At 41.4% G+C, this 23,398-nt stretch overlaps 1 protein-coding gene across 2 annotated transcripts in view; it reads right to left on the reverse strand.

Annotated features, from left to right (window-relative positions):
* Positions 1 to 257: 257 nt before the first annotated feature.
* ACSM5 (acyl-CoA synthetase medium chain family member 5) overlaps positions 258 to 23,398 on the reverse strand; it is a 36,053-nt gene continuing 12,912 nt past the window's right edge. For both annotated transcript variants that reach the window (XM_070232230.1, XM_070232231.1), the window contains 9 exons: positions 22,346 to 22,499; positions 22,095 to 22,174; positions 20,526 to 20,649; positions 19,764 to 19,844; positions 19,519 to 19,620; positions 3,797 to 3,924; positions 3,612 to 3,711; positions 1,645 to 1,764; positions 258 to 1,243 (listed from right to left, as the gene is read on the reverse strand). In XM_070232230.1, coding sequence (XP_070088331.1) covers positions 1,160 to 1,243; positions 1,645 to 1,764; positions 3,612 to 3,711; positions 3,797 to 3,924; positions 19,519 to 19,620; positions 19,764 to 19,844; positions 20,526 to 20,649; positions 22,095 to 22,174; positions 22,346 to 22,499 — 973 coding nt within the window. In that variant the 3' untranslated portion in view covers positions 258 to 1,159. The remainder of the gene's footprint in view (positions 1,244 to 1,644; positions 1,765 to 3,611; positions 3,712 to 3,796; positions 3,925 to 19,518; positions 19,621 to 19,763; positions 19,845 to 20,525; positions 20,650 to 22,094; positions 22,175 to 22,345; positions 22,500 to 23,398) is intronic.

The following is a 23,398-nucleotide window of genomic DNA, read 5'->3' on the forward strand; positions in this document are numbered from 1 at the left end:
CAAGTGGGTGCTGAACAAATAATGACCGGGGCGTGAATGGAGGAGCAGGGGGCAGGTAAGCAGCGCTGCGCTCACTCTGAGTTTTCATCTGTGTCTTCTCCGCCTGGCTGGTCTCTGCTGCCTGGAGTCACTCCTTTCTGTTTCTGGGCCTGGGACGTGGCTTCAGGTCCTCATGTCTTTCCTGGGTAAGATGTAATACACTCGCATTTGGGGAGGATGTCTTAGGGTGTGGAGGAAGAACCAGACATGAGGCAGAGTGTGGTTTGGGGAGACTGTTTCTTTAAAATAGTTTTTTCATTAAAATAGTTATATATAATCACTGAGAAAACTTGGAAAATAGAGAAATGTACAGGAAAGGAAAACACTATCATCCATTATTTTCTATATGCAGGAAAATTGCTATTAACATCTCAGCATACTTCCTTCCCGTCATTTTTCCTTCTGCAGTCTTTCCTTTATTTTTCAAAGCTGTGACTCTCCAGTATTCACGTGTTATTGTTATTCCAATTTAAAAGTAAGATAGCTTAAGTTTTCCCCAAGGCATATTTTGATCGCCACGTAATATGTTGAGTTAATCTACTACAATTTAGTTACTTATTACCCTATTGTTTAGACACGGAATTTTTTCCTTTTTTTCCCCTATGGTTGTAAAAAATGCTACAGTAAACATCTTTTGAACCCTTCCTTTTGTAGTGATTCCCAAAGATGGAATTTCTGAGCTTAAGTGTATGACCAATGTTTATGGCCCTGGATATGATTACCAAATGGCTTTATCAAAAGGGTCAAGTGGTTATGCTCCCACTGGCAGTGAATGAGATCACAAGCGCTCTGACGCTATGATGACCTGTCCCTCGGAGGGCCAGCTGCAAGCTCCTAGGAAGTAAGACCAGCGGGCAGCTGTTGAAGATGCCTCCAGACAGAGGGGGAAGTCGAGCCACCAAACATTTGCTAGACTGGGCAGTGGCCATGTGCTCTGGGGCAGTGATGCTCTTCTTCTCTTCCAGGGTCATCCAGTGATTCTGGAGATGTCCATTGGGAAGCCAAGAGCCTTTGAGGCCATAGGGTTGAAGGAATGATGCTCCAAGTGGGGACTAACCACTGATCCACCAATTCCTCTTAGAAGCTTCAGAGGCCTGTGGGAACTTTCTGGGGTTGCATCTCATTTCTTCCATTCTTGGCTTCTCAGTTTACTCCTTTGGATCTTTCCAGAAACTGTCTTTGGCAGTTCTGAAACAAAGGCCACCTAGTGACCATAAGACAAAAACAAAAACACTTTGAAATCATCATTTCCCGGAAGGACTTTTGTCCTGAAAGAGTCATTACCCTCAGCCACTCCATCAGAAAGCCTCTGTGATTCACGGTTTTCTCCAAATGGCAACAATCAAAACAGCCAGAGCCTGGAGCATGCGATCTTTCTAACAGTGGTTCAGCACAACCCCAGGATCTGATCTACAGTCACTTCTTAGAGTAGGAACAAGATGTCCTTGGGGAGAGCCTCGTGACCAACAGGGAGAAAAGGCTGAAGCAGCGGCTGGGCCTGTTTGTGCCTTTGTCTCCCCAGTGCTGAGTCCTGAGTGGGAGCCCGGGTAGCGTGTGCCCCCTCAATTCTCTGCCCATCATGTCTTAGAACCCCCAGACATTTACCTTCCTGGGGTACTTGTATGGAGCGGTCACCCTTTTCACGTGTTCCTGGAGTTCCCGGGTTAGTTCTTCGGGGTCATGCGAGGAGTAGGCTGGAGAAAGGACTATAAATGCCTTTACCACCTGCCAAGAAAACAATCAGGCCTGTAGGACAACTCTTTTCTCCTTAACCCAGCCTCGTGAGCAAGTGCTCCCTTTTACCAGCCCAACCAGAAATTTCTACCAATTCCCTGGGCTTAGCCAGTGAAATGGACAACACTAACTTTTTTCTGTTGCCTCCCTTTCCAGGATCAACTGTCAGGAGCATTGGCTTTTGTGGATTTCCGACTCCTACCTATTTCCCAAAGTACTCCCCATACCTGAAATGACACCGTTAGGCGCCAACATGCTTTGCTGAAGATGCAAATACTTTGGAGAGAGAAGCCTCACATACTCCTTAGGGCCCATTATGTCCAGGTTTTCCTGACTGGGAAGGTAGCTAGGTGTAGGTTTGGACAGGGAGGATTGGGGAACAATGCAGAGCGCTTTCAAGGGGAGGTGGGTCTTTCTGAGACTGCACGTGTGAGCGTTTGCAATCAGTAAACATTTTGCAGCACAGCGTCTATTGCAGACCTCCCGAGGACATTCTGCACCTTGGCTTTCTCTGCCCACGTGTTTCTTGCAGGCTGCCTCCTGCCAAGGAAGAGGAAGAGTCCCAAACTCAGGCAGAACAGGACATGGCTTCTGCTAGGAACGGAAGAGTTCAAAGGCCAGAAGGTTGTTTATTCATACCAGCATACAGCTCTACCAACAACATCCTGTTAAGCGGTGATTCACTGTCCTTGCATACTTCCAAAAGTGGGCATCTCATTACCATTTCATATTCAGGCAGATCTTGTTTTTAGGAAAGGCTTTCTCTCACTACTAAAAACTACCAAACATTTATTGAGCAGGTCCTGTGTGCCAGGTTCTGTTCTGAATGCTTTGCATGGATTAACTTTGGGCACACAGCCATTTGTCACAGCCCCAGTTAATTCTCAGCACGCAGAACTAGGCATACTTTTCCAGGTGTCATTTCTCCAGAATATAGATGGGATTCTCACCTCCCTCACTCTGCATTAGTGGCCTCAAATTTTAGTGGGCATCAGAATCACTTGGCTAGGGGCTTCTCGTCAAAATGAAGCTTCTTTGGGCTGCATCCCCCAGTCACTCTGATTCAGCAAGTCTGACTTGAGGTCTAGAAATCTGCTTCTTCATAAGAGCCGCAGGGGATGCAGCTGCGAGCAGTCCAGGGCCCAGACTTCGAGAATCACTCCTCCGGCCCTGATGCTTCTGAGAATGCAGCTTGATGTTGCATCAACTTTCATAAAGTAACTACATAAAACTTTGGGATTATGTTGGATTTACAGCCAGTGAAAAGTACATAAGTCTGCTTATGAGCTTATTCCTCCCATTCTCTCTATTCCTCTGGGGCCCCTGGGAAGGAATTCGCATTTCTCCTGAGAAAGCCTAGTTTATCAAATTTGGCCCATCTTTCCGATAGATCAAGGTCACTTTGGACACTTATTCTGTCACCCCTCAAGCTGGCTGTTCCCCCCAGGTTAGAGCCACCAGCAACCATTCCTGGTGCACGTGCTATGTCCTCATCGGCAAATGCAAAGGGACTTTTTATGGGACAGGATAGATGAAAAGCCTGCACCTACCACTAAGATCTCCCACCCAACAGTCAGCCTCTTTTGGACCCAGTTCTGTCTCCAGTTGACACCAAAGTGTTGATATCTTCCCCTGGTGTCCCTCTAGAGAGTATTTATATCTCTAAAGACATGAGGAAAATGCTCAACCAAAAGGAATGTGTGTCTGATGGTGGCATTTCAGACTTTATGGTAGCTGAATAGGGGAAAGATACGAGGGAATCTGGGCCTTCCAGCTTCTTCTTCCGGGTGCTAATAGGCACAGAACCAGGAGGCAATGTTCTTGACTGAACTGGTTACCTCTCCTCTGATGGGGTCTGGGCTGCTGACCACAGCAGACTCCAGGACAGCTGGGTGCTCGGCAAGGGCACTTTCCACTTCGACGGGCCCGATCCGGTAGCTGGAAAAGAAAAACAGACTCTTCCATGTGACCTCCCCTCCCCCATGAAGCTTCAAAGGGAGAAGAAAAGAGCACACAGCTTGACCTTGCAGAATTGATCACATCATCATTTCTTCCCATGAACCAAAAGTAACCATCCTTGTCCATGCGGGCTCGGTCCCCCGTGATGTAAAAGTCCCCTTGTTCTGATGCGGCCGTCTTCTCAGGATTGTCCTGAAAGACAAAGAGAGCCCATGAAAGACCATCTGGGCACAGCCACTCAGGCTGGCTATGGCCTGAGCAACCCATGCGGGAAGTTGCGGACACGTCAACAGGAAGTCCAGCTGTCTCCAGAGCCCAAGCTGGCCAGAATTCCCCACTGGACAAGGACCTGTGAATTTGTGGGGTTTCCCTCTTTTAATTGGAAGGAAGCTGTGAGGAAATGATTCAGGATGGCCACCCACTACCATCCTTAGAAGGGTCCTAGGAAGCCTAGTTGGATGTAGGAGGGAGGGCACTAGGCTCAGTTTTTAGGATAAAAAACACACTGATTCTCTGCAATCAGGAATCGCTGAAGGTAGAAAGTGAGGGGCTGGCCAAAAATCACGAGTAGAGGAAAGACGGAAAAAAAGTTAAACTCTGATTCTCAAAGATTTGAGAAAAAGCTACCACTCAGTGAGAAAAAGAAATAAACTACTGATAGATGCAACAGCACAGACGGATCTCAAAAACATTATGCTGAGTAAAAGAAACCAAACACATACAATTTAATACTTCATTATTCCATTTATATGAAGTTCTTTTCTTTAAGAAAAAGGCAAAATTACTCTATAGTGACAGCAAATAATTTAGAAATTTCCTGGTGCTTGAGGATTGGCTGCAAAGGGACACAAGGAACATTCTGGGGTGATAAAAATGTTCTATATTTTGTTTGCCGTGGTGGTTACACAGGTGTACACATTTGCCAAAAACCATTGACCTATGCCTTTAACACAGGTTCATTTTATTGTATGTAAATTATGCCTCAACTTGAAAAATGCATTCTGAGACAAAAGAAAAAAAGCTAAGCTATCAATACTTAAAAATAAGTCTACCACAAAATCTGTAAGAAATGGACACAGAAAACTTAAAACTCCACAGAGCATTAGAGAAGATATAAATAAATGGAAAGATAGTAAGACTCAATGTCATAAAGATGTTAATTCTCCCAAAATGGAACTATAGACTTAGTGCAACTCCAATTAAAACACGAACAAACATTTTCCATAGAACTTGACAAGTTGATTCTAAATGTATATGAAAGAGCAGAGGGCCAAGAATAGGGAAAACAGAAGTTGAGTAAAAGGAGAGACGTGCTTTACTAGATATCAAGACTTATGAGAGTGTTGTTGTAGACAGGCTCTCTGATAGCAGCACAAGAATAAAACAAGTGACAATTAAGTAGAAGAAACTGCCAAAACTTACCTATCTATGGATATACCCAACTTTTATATCTGACCAAGTTGACTTGACAGATCATCGGGGAAAGGAACGTTGTTCAACAAATTGGCTATCCACGTGGAAAAAATAAAATAGATCCCTCTCTCACACCATACATAAATCAACCATGGATGGTTAAACACTTACATGTCCAAAGCAAAACTTTAAAACTATTGGAAGAAAATGTAAGTGAATATATATTTCCTACCTCAGGGTAGAAAATGACCTAGTAAATAAGACACTAAAATTGCTAACCATAAAAGAAAAATCTTACTGATTTGACTACATGAAAAATGAAAACTTCTGTTTAACAAAAATGCCTTAAAAGAAGTGAAAAGATAAGCTACAAGCTGGGAGAAGATGTTTGCAACTGATACAACAAAATAAGATCAGTATTAAGAATATATTAAGAACTCTTATAAATCAATTAGAAAACAAACAATAAAAGTTGGTAAAAGGCATGCACAGGCATTTCAAAAACAGAAAATATAAGTGGCTAATAAACTCATGAAGGGGTATTCGACTTCACCAGTAACCAGGGAAATGGAAACAAAGAATATCATCAGCTAACATTTTACATCCAGTAGACTGTCAATCTACTACACTCTACTGAACATTTCTTCAATTCTGAGTTTCTCCTGCGTTTTTCAGTTATAGACAATGCTGCAGTGAACATCTTTGTGTGCCGAATATTTTCTTGCATTTTGAGTTCTTTTCTTTGTAGTTATTCCTAAAGATGGAATTCTTGAGCCAAAGGATATGACCAGTTTTATAGTCCCAAATATCAAGTTATTTTACCAAAAGGGCCAAGCCGTTACACTCCTACTGGTGGTGAATGGGATCATAAGTATCTGGAGACCTTGGTGACCTGCCTTTAGGATTCTCATGGGAATGTAAATTGGTACAATCACTTTTGCAAAATTAAACACTTTTTTGTAAAGTTGAACATCCCCACATCCCATGATCTAACAATTCCACACCTACATATATTCCAAATATCAACTTTAGCAGGTATGTACCAGGGACATGGACAAATGTGTTTACAGCAGCACAGTTTTCCAGTAAATGTCTGAAAACAAGCCAAATGACCATACATGGGAGAATGGATAAATAAATAAAGTGACTTATTCACACAATACATATGTATGGCAGGTATAGTTATAAACAAACAAACAAAAAAAGAACTCTTGGGGAAAAAAGACATCTTGGTGAGAGTAATCTACCTTCACATATGAGCAGCATTCTAGAGAAGAAGACCATGGACAGAGGGATTAACTTTCTCAGGGTAATGGTGCATGTTGTGAGGCCGGGCACAGGAGAATGGATTCAAAGCACCCCCGGCAGAGCCAACACCCACAGGAGGGAAAGCATAATTATCACATTCACCAAAAATTGGAGGAACATTAAGCTTCCATAGAAAAGGAAAATTTCCCAAAACACTGAATGCCACAAAAAAGGCTTATGACACAACTTAATTTTTAAAAGTATATAGTATAGAGTTCTAGGAGAGTGACATCAGCATCATGGCAGGGTGAGTTGTTCCCTTTGTCTCTCTCCTCTAAGTTACAACTAAATGGACATTCATCAACCAACAGAGGATTCCCTGCACAACACAACAGGAAACCAGAGAGATCCATGCAGCCGTATACCTGAGGGTGGGTGGACTGGGCCCCCAGGAAGCAGTGGAACTAGGTGAGTGGGCCCCTCCCCTTCCCCAGTGGCAGTGATCCAGGTAGTGGATCCTCACACTGGCACGACTGTAAGTGGAGGCAGGGGCAGCCAAGCCTATAGGCATGAATGCTTTCAGAGTGCTAGCCCAACCCACAGGAGCACCCAGCTACCAAAGCGGTCCAGCCTATGGGAAATTCCCTACCAAGAGGCAGCGACTCAGCCCCAAGTAAGGTGCCCCACCCACCATGCACGGCAGCTCAGTTGTACCACCTTGTGAGTACAGCACCAGCTTGAGTGAAAGAAAGTGACCCTCCCACCTAGCAAAGCAGCTTGGCCAGTCCCCTGCCTAGTGCAGCAGCTCCACCTGCATGACAGCCACCAGCCTCACCGAGTGCAGAAGCCTCTCCCATGGAAGCATGACCTGCTGAGCAGCTGTGGCCAGTCTGCACAAATGCAGAGTGGTGCTACCAACACAACAATCAGCAGCCAGAGTGAGATTAGAAAACACAGCTCTTGCCCACCCCGCCCCACCAACCAGTGATGGCAGGTGGAATCTGTGACCTGATACAATCACAAATGTGCTGGCAGAGGATTAATTCATCGAACACCATGAATAACTACAGCAACACTGCAGAGCCAAAGGAAAATGAAAAGTCTCCAGAAACCAATCCTGAAGTCACAGAAGATTACAATCTAAATGACAGACAGAGAATTCAAAACAGTTGTCATAAAGAAACTCAATAAGTTACAAGAAAATTCAGAAAGACAGTTCAATGAGCTCAGGAATAAAATTGATGAGCAGAGGAAATACTTCACCAAAAATATTGAAGCCCTTAAATAAACTATGCAGAAATTTTGATATGAAGAACACAACTAATAAGATTAAAAATAATCTAGAAACAAAAAAAAAATAGAGCTGACATTATAGAGGACAGAATTAGTCTATTAGAGGATAGAAATATAGAAATGCTTCAGGTGGAGGAGGAGCGAGAACTAAGATTTTTTTTAAAATGAAGAAATTCTGGGGCTGGCCCCATGGCTGAGTGGTTGAGTTCATGTACTCTGCTTCAGTGGCCTGGGGTTCCGCTGGTTCAAATCCTGGGCATGGACATGGCACCACTCACTGGGCCATGCTGAGGCTGCGTCCCACACACCACAACTAGAAGGACCCACAACTAAAAATGTACAACTATGTACCAGGGGGCTTTGGGAGATAAATGAGGGCTTTGGGGATAAAACATAAAGGGAAGGAAAGCACAAAAAATAACTATAAACACTTCAATTTAGTCACAAACTCCCAACACAAGAAAGAATACTTTGTGATAGCAATGCTCAGTAGGGTAAGACAAAAGGGATGGAACCTGCTTAGGAGATAAGAGGCTATCAAAAATGGGCCATCTCATCTATGAGATCTTTTATATCAACTACATGGTAACCACTAAACAAAAAATCAGAGCATAGCCACAAATCATAAATAAAAAGAAACCCATAAAATCATCACAGAAAACCACCAAACTGAAATGGCAGTCAGAAATATAAGGGAAAAGAAACAATGGAAATATAGAACAACCAGAAAACAAGAGATAAAAGCCCTCCTATATTAATAATCACTCTAAATGTAAATGGATTGAATTCTCCAATCAAAAGACACAGAGTGGCTAAATGGGTTAAAAAACAAGATCCAATAATATGCTGCCTCCAGGAGACACACCTCAGTTCTGAAGCCAAATATAGGCTCAGAGTGAAGGGATGGAAGATGATACTCCAAGCAAATGGCAACAAAATAAAGTGGGTGTAATCATACTTATATCAGACAAAGCAAACTTCAAGATAAAAAAGACAATGAGAGACAAAGAGGGGCAGTATATAATGACAATAGGGACATTCCACCAAGAGGACATAACACTTATGAATATATACGGACCTAACACAGGAGCACCAAAGTATATAATGCAACTATTATCAGACCTAAATGGATAAACTGACAGCAACATAATAATAATAAGGGAGCTCAACATCTCACTTACATCAGTGGATAAATCATTCAGAGAGAAAGTCAACAAGGAAACAGTGGCCTTAAATGAAACACTAGACTAGATGCACTTAATAGATATATAGAGAACATTCCAGCCCAAAACAGCAGAATACCCATTCTTCTCAAGTTCACATGGAACATGCCCAAAGAGAGATCATATGTTGGGAAATAAGGCAAGCCTCGATAAATTTAAGAAGGTTGAAATCATATCAAGTGTGTTTTCTGACCACAATGCTATGAAACTAGAAATCAACTATAAGAAAAAAGCTGGGAAAGTCATAAATATATGGAGCTTAAAAACATGTTGCTGAACAACCATAGAATCAATGAAGAAATCAAAGGAGAAATAAAAAAATAGCTGGAGACAAATTAAAATGAAAATACAACATACCAACTCTTATGGGATGTCGCAAAAGCAGTACTAAGAGGGAAATTTATAGCAATACAGAACCACCTCAACAAACAAGAAAACTCTCAAATAAGTAATCTCAAACTATACCTAACAGAAGTAGAAAAAGAGGAACAAACAAAGCCCAAAGACAGCAGAGGAAGGGAAATAATAAAAATTAGAGCAGAAATAAGTGAAATAGAGACTGAAAAAAAATACAAAGGGTCAATGAAACTAAAAGCTGGTTCTTTGAAAAGATAAACAAAATTGATAAACCCTTAGCCAGACTCATTAAGAAAAAAAGAGAGAAGGCTCAAATAAATAAAATTAAAAATGAAAGAGGAGACATTACAATGGATACCACAGAAATACAAAGGATTATAAAAGAATACTATGCAAAACTATATGCCAACAAATTGGACAACCTAGAAGAAATGGATAAATTCTTAGACTCACACACCTTCCCAAACTGAATCAAGAAGAAATAGAGACTCTGAATAGACCAATCACAAGTAAAGAGATTGAAAGGGTAATCAAAAACTTCCCAAAGAACAAAAGCCCAGAACCAGATGGCTTCTCTGGAGAATTCTACCAAACATTCAAAAAAGATTTAATACCTCTCCGTCTCAAGCTATTCCCAAAACGGAAGAAGATGGAACACTTCCTAACTCATTCTATGAGGCCAACATCACCCTGATACCAAAACCAGACAAGAATAACAAAAAAGAAGGAAAATTAAACGCCAATATTGCTGATGAACATAGATGCAAAAATCCTCAACGAAATATTAGCAAATTGAATACAGCAATACATTAAAAGGATCATACACCATGATGAAGTTGGACTTATACCAGGGATGCAGGGATGGTTCAACATCTGCAAACCAATCAATGTGATACACCACATTAACACAATGAGGAATACAAATGGCAAGGTCATCTCATTAGACACAGAGAAAACATTTGACAAGATCCAACATCCATTTATGATAAAAACTCTCAATGAAATGAGTATAGAAGGGAAGTACCTCAACATAATAAAGGCCATATATGACAAACCCACAGCCAACATACTTAATGATGAAAAACTGAAAATCATCCCTCTGAGAACAAGATCAAGACAAGAGTGTCCACACTCACCACTGCTATTCAAGATAATACTGGAGGTTTTAGCCAGAGCAATTAGGCAAGAAAAAGAAGTGAAAGGTATCCAAATTAGAAAGGAAGAAGTAAAACTCTCCCTGTTCGTGGATGACAGGATTATGTAAATAGAAAACCTTAAAAATTCCACCATAAAACTACTAGAAATAATCAACAACTACAGCAAAGTTGCAGGGTACAAAATCAACTTACAAAAATCAGTTGCATTTCAACATAATAATAATGAACTAGCAGAAAGAGAAGTCAAGAATACAATCCCATTTAAAATGGCAACAAAAAGAATAACATATCTAGGAACAAATTTAACCAAAGTGGTGAAAGACCTATACACTGAAAACTATAAAACATTATTGAAAGAAATCAAAGAAGACCTAAAGAAATGGAAAGATATTCCATGCTCTTGGATTGGAAGAATAAACATAGTTAAAATGTCCATATTACCTAAAGCAATCTAAACATTCAATGCAATCCCAATATGAATACCAATTACATTCTTCATGGAAATAGAACAAAGAATCCAAAAATTTATGTGGAACAACAAATGACCCCAAACAGCCAAAGCAATCCTGAGAAAAAAGAACAAAGCTGCAGGCATCACAATCCCTGACTTCAAAACATACAAAATACACTACAAAGCTATAGTAACCAAGACAGCATGGTACTTGTGCAAAAACAGACACACAGATAAATGGAACAGAATAGAAAGCCCAGAAATAAAACCACACATCCATGCATGGCTAATTTTCAAGAAAGGAGCCAAGAACATACAATGGAGACAGGAAAGTCTCTTCAACAAACGGTGTTGGGAAAACTTGACAGCTACACGCAAAGAATGAAAGTAGACCATTATCTTACACCATACAAAAAAAAAAATCAACTCAAAATGGATCACAGATCTGAAGGTAAGACATTAAACCATAAAAGCCCTAGAAGAAAATATAGGCAGTATACTCTTTTACATTGATCTTAGCAGTATCTCTTTGAATATGTCTCCTCAGGCAAGGGAGACAAAAGAAAAAAATTTAAAAATGGGACTACATCAGACTAAAAAGCTTCTGCAAGGCAAAGAAAACCATGAATGAAATGAAAAGACAACCCCCCAACTGGGAGAAAATATTTGCAAATCACAGATCCAACAAGGGGTTAATATTTAAAATATATAAGGAACTCATACCACTCAACAAGAAAAAACAAACAATCCAATCAAAAAACGGGCAGAGGATATGAACATCATTTTTTCAAAGAAGATATACAGATGGCCAACAGGCACATGAAAAGATGTTCAACATCACTAATTATTAGGGAAATGCAAATCAAAACTACAATGAGATATCACTTTTCACCTTGCACCCATTATAATGGTTATAATTAACCAGACAAAAAAATAACAAATGTTGGAGAGGATGTGGAGAAAAGAGAACCGTCATACACTACTGGTGGGAATGCAAACTTGTGCAGCCACCATGGAAAATAGTATGGAGATCTCTCAGAAATTAAAAACAGAAATATTGGGGCTGGCCCCATGGCCTAGTGGTTAATTTTGGTGCACTCCGTTTCAGCAGCCTGGGTTCGGTTCCCAGGTGCACACCTACACCACTCGTCAGCAGCCAGGCTGTGGTTGTGACTCACATACAAAATAGAGGAAGATTGGCACAGATATTAGCTCAGGTCAAATATTCCTCAAGCAAAAAGAGGAGGATTGGGAACAGAGGTTAGCTCAGGGTGAATCTTCCTCAGCAAAAAAAAAAAAAAAAAAAAAAAAGGAAAGAAAGAAAGAAAGAAAAAAGAAATATCGTACAATCCAGCTATCCCACTGCTAGATATCCAAAAAACATGAACTCAACAATTCAAAGAGATTTATGTACCCCTATGTTCATTCCAGCATTACTCACAATAGGCAAGACACAGAGGTAACCCAAGTGCCTATCAACTGATGAATGGATAAAAAAGATATGGTATATATACACACTGGAATACTACTCATCCATAAAAAAGAACAAAATCGTCCCATTTGCAGCAACATGGATGGACCTTGAGGGTATGATGTTAAGAGAATAAGCCAGACAGAGATGGACAAACACTATATGGCTTTTCTCATATGTGGAAGATAAACAAATGTGTGGATAAGGAGAACAGATCAATGGTTACCAGAGGGGAAGGGGAGGGTGGTAGAAAGGGCGAAGGGGGCACATATATGTGGTGATGGATGGAAACTAGACTATTGGTGGTGAGCACCACGCAGTCTATACAGAAACTGATATATAATAATGTACACCTGAAATTGCACAATGTTAAAACCAATACGATCTCAATAAAAAAAAAGTGCATAGTACAAAGCTGAATTTGTGGTATGGTGCAAATTATGTACGAAAATACATGCTGGGGGCTCTTTGCTTGCATAGATTTCATTAAAAACATTTTTATTAGTTCTGTATTATACAGTTACAAATCTCATATAGAATAAGTAGAAAATAAAGATGGAGAGGAAGATTGGCATAGATCTTAGCTTGGCGGCTAGTCTTCCTCACCAACGCAAACAAACAAACAAACATACAAAGTGTCACACTTTGCCTGTTTCTCCAAGAAGGCAGACTTTAAAAAATAAAAGAGGGGCTGGCCCCGAGGCCGAGTGGTTAAGTGTTCCCTCTCCGTTTTGGCAGCCCCGCGGTTTGCAGGTTCCGATCCTGGGCGCGGATCTACACACCACTCACGAAGCCATGCTGTGGTGGTATCCCACATAGAAGAACTAGAGTGACTTGCAATTAGGATATACAACTATGTACTGGGCTTTGGGTGGAAAAAAAAGAAAGGGGGGAAATTGGCAGCAGATGTTAGCTCAGGGCCAAACTTCCTCACCAAAAAGTATTAAAAAGAAAAAGAAAAAGAAAAAAAAAGAAAGATGAAGGATGACAAAAGAGCAGTCCCGTTAGATAACCAAGACTAGAAATTCGATCTCATTTATAGGACCTTTTCATTGCCTGTATGTGACTTTATGCATATACATACTTGTATGCATATAGAACACACTATACACATGTTTTATAATGCAATTTTAATTCAGTTAACAATATATCATAGATGTCTCTTCATGAGAATAAAAGTCCTATGCAATATCATATTAAATGGTTCCATAATATTGCCCTGTGTGGCTGTAATCTTGATACCGACCCTGACATCAGTTTCCCCACATTAAACCCAGCATATATGGGGTTAAAACCAAAATGCTCATTCCCTGCTTACTCTCTGGCTTCCTGGCTCCAGATTCTACTATCCTCCGTGGAGACAGACACCATCAAGGACAAGCACCTGGATTATCTCCTCCCCGCAAAGAGATCCAGGCTGGGGGGAAAGCTGCTGACCTGCAAGGTCACGGGCTCCCTCCTCTCTGCAAGTAGTCTCGAGGCCAAAGACAGGCTGGTGGGAAAGCTCCAACCAGCAAGGCCATATGCTCCCCCTCCCCTACCTAAAACCCCAAATAAAAACACTTCCTTTTAGCTTTTCGGGGAGTTTGGAATTTCAGCATTAGCTGCCCTCTCTCCTTGCTCAGCACTGTGCAAAAATAAAATTCCTACTTTCTTCCACCACACCCAGTGTCAGAGATCGGCTTGCTGCACAACAGGTGAGCGAACTTACTTCAGGTTTGGTAACAATTTGGTGACCCAGATGGGACAATGTCCCAAGTGGACGTCTCACCTGGGGCACACCAGCCTCTGGCTAAAGGCCTCTCTTGGAAGCTGTCCTGCAGCTGCCTGAGCCCCTTGTCTCAGGGACAGCCCCAAGAGACTGGCTGCTAACCAGAAGTCGTTGGCCCACAGTGCTTTTGCTTTGGTGGTGGAAGAAACTAGGTTTAGGACTTAGGAAGACGTCTCTTGTAAGTAGCTGGTAGTTTTTGTTTTTGTCTTTGTGTTAACCTTTTCCAACAGGACCGCCTGGAAATAATGAGTACCTTGGCAGCCCTCTGGGCTCCGTTTGTTTTGAAGTTGCCGCGACGCCCCAGCCAAATTTTCATAAGTCCCCCAGGTGTGCACAACCGAGGTCCCTTGTCCTTGCTCATCTGGGAAGATCTGCATGGCGGGTCTTCATTTGTTGGGCGCCCCCGAGTGTAGGACACGGACTAAGCTGGGACTGGAAGCACTTTGGTTTTTGGTTTTGGTCCTTGTTTTGGCTTCCATTTGTGGCCGAGGGTTTTTGGGAAAGTGTGCTTCTTTGGTATTTGTTGTTGTTTGTCTGTTTGTCTGTCCTTTTAAAAGTGTTAACATGGGAGGTGCCACATCTATTCCACCTAAGAGCCCCTTGGGAGAAACTTTGGCTGATGGTCGACCTACAGCTATAAGGCAATGTCTAAAGAGGGATGATTTTCTTTTGTAACATCACGTGGCCACAATATTCTTTAGACTCTGGAGAGAAAAAAAATGGCCAACCAATGGATCCTTAAGTTGGGAAACTTTTTAGAGAGCTCTCATGATAAACAACTGTTTTATTGGTACCTATGAAAAGGCCAAATTAAGAGGAAATGTATAATGACTAGTCTTAAGAACTTAATCAAACTTGGGGTCTCAGCTTTTCGTAGTCTTACATATGCGAATGGAAATGTTAAGTTAACAAAGAAAAATCAGAAAGGGAAGAGTCACAGGACTCATCCCAATGGGATAAATGGAACAGATGTGAATGAAGTTAAAATAAAGGTTTTAATAAAACACTGCCTAAGGTTGGATGGGCTAAAGGGACCCCCCTATTGGCTCCCCAACATTAAAGGACATCAGACAAACCTATTCTATTTACCCCAGTTTGAAAAATGTAAAAGGTCAAGAGGCAAAATCAGAGTGAGAAACCTGACCAACAATTGTTTGGGGCAACAGTTAGGCTAATAAGATTAATAAGACTATAAAGATTAAAATATTTAAGCTAATATTATATGAAGCGGTTATGTCAACTTTGCCTGGATGATTTCTTCGGGAATAAATGTTATGTCTAACTGGGAATGCTTCCCCTGAACCGTATTGTAATACCAAAACTTGTTAATAGAATTCTAATGTAAGTTATAATTAAAAGTATAAGTCTTAGCAAAGCTAAGATAAAGTTTTGTAAAAACTGATATACTTAAACGGGCCAATTTCACTTCACCCAAACTGATGTATGCAAGTGGGAAAGCCAGCTGCAACCATGGGAGCCTGTTTTAATCTTTTTTGAGGCTTCTAAATACAATTAGAAATACTTTACTGCCTCTTTAAGAGAAAATAATTAAATAATTAAACATGCCAGCAGCCAAACCCAAATCTGCTGCTTTTGTCTCCTCTCTTGCTAGGCTTCCCAGCAAGCTTCGCTTCGCTTGAACCCCCCCAAAATTCCTGATCTAAAATTGAACAAGTGAAAATAAGTAAGCTCCTGAGATAATTTGGAATTGTAATGGTCATTCTGAAAACTTGTTTCAGAAGAGGATTCAAAATGTCTCATGATGGAATGCAGTCTTTAATGAATATGCAAACACTTCTAAGAGACAAAGCTATTTAACATGATATAAAGCGATCTTTGATGAATGAAAGCCTGTTTGAGTTTGCTGGTTTCATTTAAAATAAACATGTCATCAAAGTTATCAGCATTGGCTATAATGCAGACATACAGCCTCGGTTTACTGGTCAAGTGAGCTCATGTCATCTCCGTTACAAAATTTATCTGCAAAACTCATACCTCAGTATAATAGCTAATTTTGTTTAATGTCTCATGGAGTTTTTGTAGACAATCTAAATATAATTGTTAATAACAGGTAAACTAAATAAATGTAAAAAGATAAAAGTTTTTGGAAAAACTTTTTAACAATAATTATATATATAATCATATATATAATAATTATATTATGATATATGTACTTAAAACAACTGAGGATAATAGTTAACTGCTGTAATGTCACATGAAGTTTTTAAGAGTAATTGCTAAAACTGAGTAAGAGTTTTAAGTACAATAATTATGTTTTATAGTCTGCATACTTAAAAAAACAGCTTCTAGGGGCTGGCCCGGTGGCCGAGTGGTTAAGTTCGCGTGCTCCGCTGCAGGCGGCCCAGTGTTTCGTTGGTTCGAATCCTGGGCGTGGACATGGCACTGCTCATCAAACCATGCTGAGGCAGCCTCCCACATGCCACAACTAGAAGGACACACACCGAAGAATATACAACTATGAACTGGGGGGGCTTTGGGGAGAAAAAGGAAAAAAGTTTTTAAAAAAACCAGCTTCTAAAATCTTTTTGGAAACTTAAATTTTATAGCTTTATTAAGTGAAGTTAAATAATAACAGTTTATTGGGTATCTAGGTCATTTCCACATAAGATAAAATATTAAAGATTAACTACTAAGCATGTATTTGTCTGCCTTTGGTTTCTTATATCAAAGAGACTGAAAAGTGCTTAGGTTTATTGATAAACATGTTTTATGTATGCCGAGAAATTTTCTATGAGAAAACATATATTTCTAAAAGATCTGTATACAAGAAAAGTAAAATATATGTTTTCAGTAAAAAGATATAAAGAATGGGAATATTTTCGTTTCTTGAGTTGGAAAAGATAAATTTGTCCTAAAGTGCTAGGACAAATTCTGAATGTAAAAAAGTAACCAAAGCTTTGCAAAAGTAAAGCCCTAAAGAGATTTATGTATGGTCAAGTTGTCCAGGATTAAAGTAAATCCAATTAAGTAAATAAATTTATATGTAAAATGTAAACTGGTACAAAATTAAAACTTGATTTCCTCTTTCTTAAAAGGATAATTTTCCTAAATTTTTAATCTACTCTTGATAAAAAGGTTATATAAAGGCTTTTTTTTTCTTTTTACTATTTTAGCTCTGTTTCCCCTTGATTGTTTCTGTTTGGGATTTCAGCATTAGCTGCCCTCTCTCCTTGCTCACCACTGTGCAAAAATAAAATTCCTACTTTCTTCACCACATCCAGTGTCAGAGATCGGCTTGCTGCGCAGTGGGTGAGCGAACTCACTTCAGGTTCGATATCAATCTTATTTATTTAAACAATTTCCTGTTGTTAGAAATTTGAGTTCTTTTTCTTTTTAGTCCTTTTTTCTTTCTTTCTCTAGTCTTTTTCATTTTTTGCTTTTATATACAATGCTGTAATATCATTTACATAACTAATTTCCTGCTGTTAGAAACGTAGAGCTTTCCTCCACCTTTGTTGTCTGTTATAAACAACACTGTAACGAACATCTGTGCATTTGACAGTTTGTTTCCCTAGGAAAATAAGTATATTCTTTATACTGGATATAAAATGGAGATGGGCATATTAATTTAATTGACATGTGCAATTTGAGCTCTTTGAGGCAGTCAGTGTGAATTTGAAATATGCTTGCAGATGAGGGAGGGTGAGCTTACCCGGTCAGTCCTGCTGGCCACCCATCACTCACAGAGAGCTCTGGGCTGATGTTCTCTATTAATGGTCAAATGCTCCATGATTCTCATGCAGGGATTTATATTTCTTCTTAGTTAAAAATGACCCAGAAAGAAAACTAACTGCTGGTGTTGGTGATGGAAAGAAAAAGTTGAAGAAAGTGAAGGTTCCTATCCAGAAAATAAGTTTCAAATTACTTTACTCTCTCAATGGGATGATCACAGACCCAGAGAGGCTGTGTATGTAAGTCTGTGAGGACCAGTGTACTGTCTTTCCTGTCCACTGCCGTATACTTAGTGAGACGAAGTAGACACTCAAAAAATAATGAATGAATAAATTCTTCAGGAAATTCAAGGACTTACTATTGCTTACAAAAATGATTAGAAGGAAACACATTCAAATTTTAACAGTATCTCTGCTTGGGGTAATTACTATGTTGTTTTGTAAGTTTCTGTGACTTTAAATAAAATACTGTGAAAGACTATTTCTCTTGTGGTCACAGAGAAGCCACTAAAATACATATACAACATTCCAAAAAACAAATGGACTGACTTTTATTGGCTCTTTCCAATACTGTAGCTGACTGCTGGCTTCATACACACACCAGATGGAATTCCTATAAAGCCGTGGTCCTCAACCTTGGCTGCACATTTGAATCCCCTGGGAGAGCTGATCCACCCCATCAGAAAGGTTGACCTCATTGAGGCGGGCCTTGAGTGTCAGAAATGTTTGAAGCTTCCAAGGTGTTTCTAATGTGCAGCCAGGGTTGAGAACTGCGTCTGCAGAAATTTACAGAGAAGAGTTTGGAGAAAAGAAAGCCCATCATCAACACCAGCCAAGGTGCATATAAAGGAGAGGTAATCACTGGATTACTGCAGAAACTTGGGCTGGAATCCTTGGACACAGCCCTGCCAGCAAACCCCTATTTGCACAAGACTCTAGACAAAAAAAAAATCCTGAAAACCAGGCTCTGACCCGAAATTTCAGTTCGACCTTTGATAAGTCCCTTTTCTTCTTTGAACCTTGATTTTCTCACCACTAAAATGATGCGGTTGCCTTTATATTATAAGTTTGCACTCTCAGACACACCCATGTGTGAATCCCATGTCCTGCACATACTAGTTGATTGACAGTGGATAAGCTTCTCACCTTTCCAGCTTCCTTATCAATTTTTTAGTGCAGTCGAGTTGATTCTGACTCCTAGGACCCTGTATACAACAGAGTGGAACCCTGCCCGGTCTTTCTGTGCCATCCTCTCACCTTCCGGCGCTATATCAGGCAATGCTCTGCTGCTGTTCATAGGGTTTTCATGGCCAATTTTTTTCAGAAGCTGGTGGCCAGCTTCCTCTTCCTAGTCTGTCTTAGTCTGCAAGCTCCGCTGAAATCTGTTTGCCATGGGTGGCCCTGCTGGTATTTGAAATACCAGTGGCATAGCTTTCAGCATCACAGCAACACACAGCTGCCACAGGATGACAACCGACAGACAGGGTATGGTTCTCTGACCGGGAAATGAACTCAGGCTATGGTGGTGAGAGTGCTGAATCTTAACCACTAGACTACCACCCTTACCAATAATAGAACCTTATCAGTAATAGTACCAATCTACCTCACACCGTTATCACAAGGGTTCAACAAATAGATGTTTATAAAGTGTGGAGCACGATGCTTGGCACACAACAATTACTGTGAAAACGGTCATTCCACACCACTTACCAAATAGCAATTGAAGAAACAGAAGGGTCTGGCGGGTCTGACACGGACAGCAACATTCCCCTCTGCTCCTGGAGGCAGGATGTTGCCCTCATCATCCACAATCTGGCAGAGAGATCACAGGACAGTATCTGATGCCCGCACAGCCAGGCCACCCTGGCAGCCAAGCCTGGTGTTGCTAACCTGGACGTGGATTTTGCTCTCCTCTTCGAACCAAGCCTCACCAACAGCTGGGCAAGGCTGCCTACCTGCACGTCGTAAGGTGGGGATGCTTTCCCCATAGATCCTGACTTGATTTTCGTGCCTTTTGGATTGGCACAGATTACAACCTGGAGAGAAACCAGTATCAGTAAGGAGGGGATTTATCCCCTTAGTTTCCTTCCTGGTCTATGCCTTTTCTCTCACTCAGCCTTCCAACTCTTTCTCCCTCCCTTTCTTCCACTACCCTCTCTTCCTTTCTTCCCTTCCTTTCTCCTTCCCTCCCTCCCTTCCTGTCTTTCTTTCTCTCTTTCTTTCTTCTTTCTTCTTTTTCCCTCTTCCTTCCTCCCTTCTCCCCTTCCTTCCTCCTCATCTTCTTTTCTTTCTTCTCTTCTTTCCATAATCATCAAACATGTATTGAACACTCTAGTGGGCACTCACACACAAAGAACTTAACGTGTCTCACAAAAGACTCAGCTGATGGCCAAATCTCTGCCCAGATGGCTGTAGAGAATACTGTTTAAGATCGTGGGCTCTGAATGCAGACAGACACGGGCTGTCCTGGTGGAGGCAAACACCACCCACAGCCGTGAGAGTTAGTTTGCTGGTGGCGTCATTGTGAAACTGCCTTTACACAATAAGGGAAGAGAAGCTGATGGAGATTTGTTATCAGTTTCTCCCTGCAGGCAGGGCAGTTCCTGACAGGTGTCACAGAGAGGACAGCTAGAAAGGCAGGAGGCTCTGCCACTGGCTGGCTGAGAGCTTGGGTGGAGGTGACCTGGGACAGGGACCCCAGCCCCAGTAGAACTCACTGTCTCAGACTGGCCGTAACCTTCATGCAGCTCCAGGCCCGTCTGGCTCTTCCATTTCTCCCTCACGTCAGGATTCAGGGCCTCTCCTCCAGTCAAACAATGCCTCAGGCTTTGGAACTGGTACCTTTCTCCGCCAAGAACACAAGGCCATCTATGTCAGGATCCCCCTCCCCACCTCGCCCTCCAGCACTGCTGCCCAGGTCCAGATACCGAGAGGCACTAGAGAGTAAACTCCTGGGTTCTATGATCTGCTCCAAGAGCCCCATCCTCTGGCTTGCAGGCGTGTTCCTCATGGACAGGCAATTTTATTAAAATCAGTCCTGAGTTTAGAACTAAATCAGAACCTCATATAGTAGGTTTTGGCATAATGTGCTGAATTCCAGGTGAATTGGCCAAAATAATCTAGTTGGAAACAAATTGATTGATAATAAATTGGTTGGGACAACCACCTGGTTGAAAAAGATAAATCAATTAAAAATTTAAAAGATAGAAAGTAGCCCTCTTGAAACCCAAAAATTCTGACAAATGGGCTTAAAATTCCTACAGATATTACATATGTTGTCAAACCACCCCTCTGTTCAACAAATGATCCAAAATGTGAAAAATCAGAGATTGCAAATACATTGTCAACAATTTTCCTCTTAAGATCAAATAGGTTTGACTGTTACTTCATATTACTGAGTATCTTTCAACCAAATGGTTCTTGAACAAATCATTCAGAGTCTGCTTTTGTTCAAAGTCATGATGTGGAGATACACACAACAGATCAGTGAATGGATAAATTCTCATATTATAGAAAGATTCACCTTGAGACAATCCTGTAAGAACACACTCTCTTAGACACTTCTTGGCCAGATACATGGGATTAGGGAAGATGAGGGGAGGGCAGGGACAACTCCCCAAGACTTGGGAGAGGACAGAAGAAGGAGTCATAGACCAGGGTCCATCCTACCAGGTAGGATTCTCAAGGGTGTCAGGTCTCTCTCCACATACGCCAGCAACTACACTTGTCCTGCCAGAAGATGTTCCTTTGGATTCACCCAGAATGGAAGCCATCCACAGTGTCTTGTCCCCTTCTGTTGAGTGTTCAGTGGCATTCACTCAGAGAATGGCTGGCTGGAGTTAGTCTGGGGCTGAGAGACGGAACATCTACTGTGGTGAGCTTGCTAGCCCCACCAGACCTAAGGCGTTGGTCACAAATTCCATTCTACATGTGGCCAACAATTATCCAACAATTTCTCTACATCTTCTAGAAGTAGTAGACATTGTTAAGGCAATGGCCTATGGACGTATGGCAGGAGGACAGCCCACCTCAAGCGCTGAAATTTCAGACTGTCTCATATCTATTCAGTTCCACCTGGATGCAAATTCCTAGGGGCCAGAAGTTCACTGTTGAGGGCTGTCTGCCAAGGATATCGGTGTGTATGCTTGAGTGTGTGAGAGAGAAAGACATACAAAGAGAGACAGAGAGAGAGACAGTTAGAATGAGAGGGTGGGTGTGCATGTGTATATATTCTGCTGTCTATTCGTATACTTAGGCCCCCAAAACACTAAACAAATGGGCTGTACCTGGTCAGATCCTCTTGAACAAGCAGCCGGAAGAGGGTGGGGACACAGCAGAGGGTGGTGATTGGGAGCCTGGAGAGAGTCTAAAGAAAAACAAAGAGTAGAAGATCTTCTGAAAATTCTGGGGTTGGACTTCATGGAGATGGAGCAGGTGAACTGGCCCCTTATTTGAGCCCTTTCTCCCACAAACTCAAAACCTATATTCCACTCATCTCATTTACACACGGCACGTAAGAGCTGTTTTTGGCTCTTACCTTCAGGATAACCTTGGCATCAACTCGGGGAAGTTCATGCACAAAAATGCAAGATCCATTAGGCCAGGCGGAGAAGAGGGTCCAGGCTGCCTTCACCCAAGCAGTGTCAGTCGTGTTCCAGAAGATGTCTGATTCGGTCAAGGCCACCCACTGCCTGCCAAAAATCAGAGAAAGTCAGGACCTTCAGCAATGCTTATACCTTTAAAAAGGATTACATTATCTATATTACCTTATTTGGAGCCCTGCCCACAGTGGGTACTCACGTACGCTTGTCAAATCTGTACAAGTACCATAAAGTCAACCTTTGTCTCAACAAGCATTTATGAGCATCTCCTATGCACCTATGCCCTGGGCTGAGGATACAGAATTAAAAGGACAGATCCCATGCTTTCAAGAGCTTGCAGTTCAGTGGGAGTGATATGTAAGGGAACAAATAATTTCAATACCATGTGACAAGGGCACTTTATTCAGCCAACATTTATTTCTGAACTTAGCATTAGGGATGTAGAAATGAATGATGAGTCTTGCTTTGAGGGGCTTATGGTTTAGTAAGCATAAAGATCTAGGAAGCCCCTGGAGAGTATGCTTTAATAGAATTAAACACAGAGCCTTATGCAATTACAGACAATGGGCACCTAACCCAGAGAAAGGACGGATGTGGGGTCTGAGAAACACTCCCATAGAGGAGTTGACACCTGAGCTAGACGTAAACAATACGTAGGAATTACAAAGGTGAGGCAGAGAAAGAAGAAGATCTTCGGATGGCAAACAGTGCCTGCAAGCATGGAAGACAGAGACATCGTCATGTTCTACGCTTGGATTCTGGGTCGCACGCTCTCCTGGCCCTCATTTGACTCATTGGCTGCTCCTTCTCAGTCTCCTCTGCTGAGTTCTCCTCGCTTCCCCTCTTCATTGTGGAAATGCCTCAAGCCTTCAGTTCTGAGATCTCTTTTCTTTTCCATATTTATTACTCTTTGCTGATCTCACCCAATCTCCTGGCATTAAATACCATCTTTATGCTGATAACTCCAGCATGAATCTTTCTCATTAACT

This window comes from Equus caballus, chromosome 13 (assembly GCF_041296265.1).
Source record: "Equus caballus isolate H_3958 breed thoroughbred chromosome 13, TB-T2T, whole genome shotgun sequence".
In the NCBI taxonomy this organism is placed as follows: domain Eukaryota; kingdom Metazoa; phylum Chordata; class Mammalia; order Perissodactyla; family Equidae; genus Equus; species Equus caballus.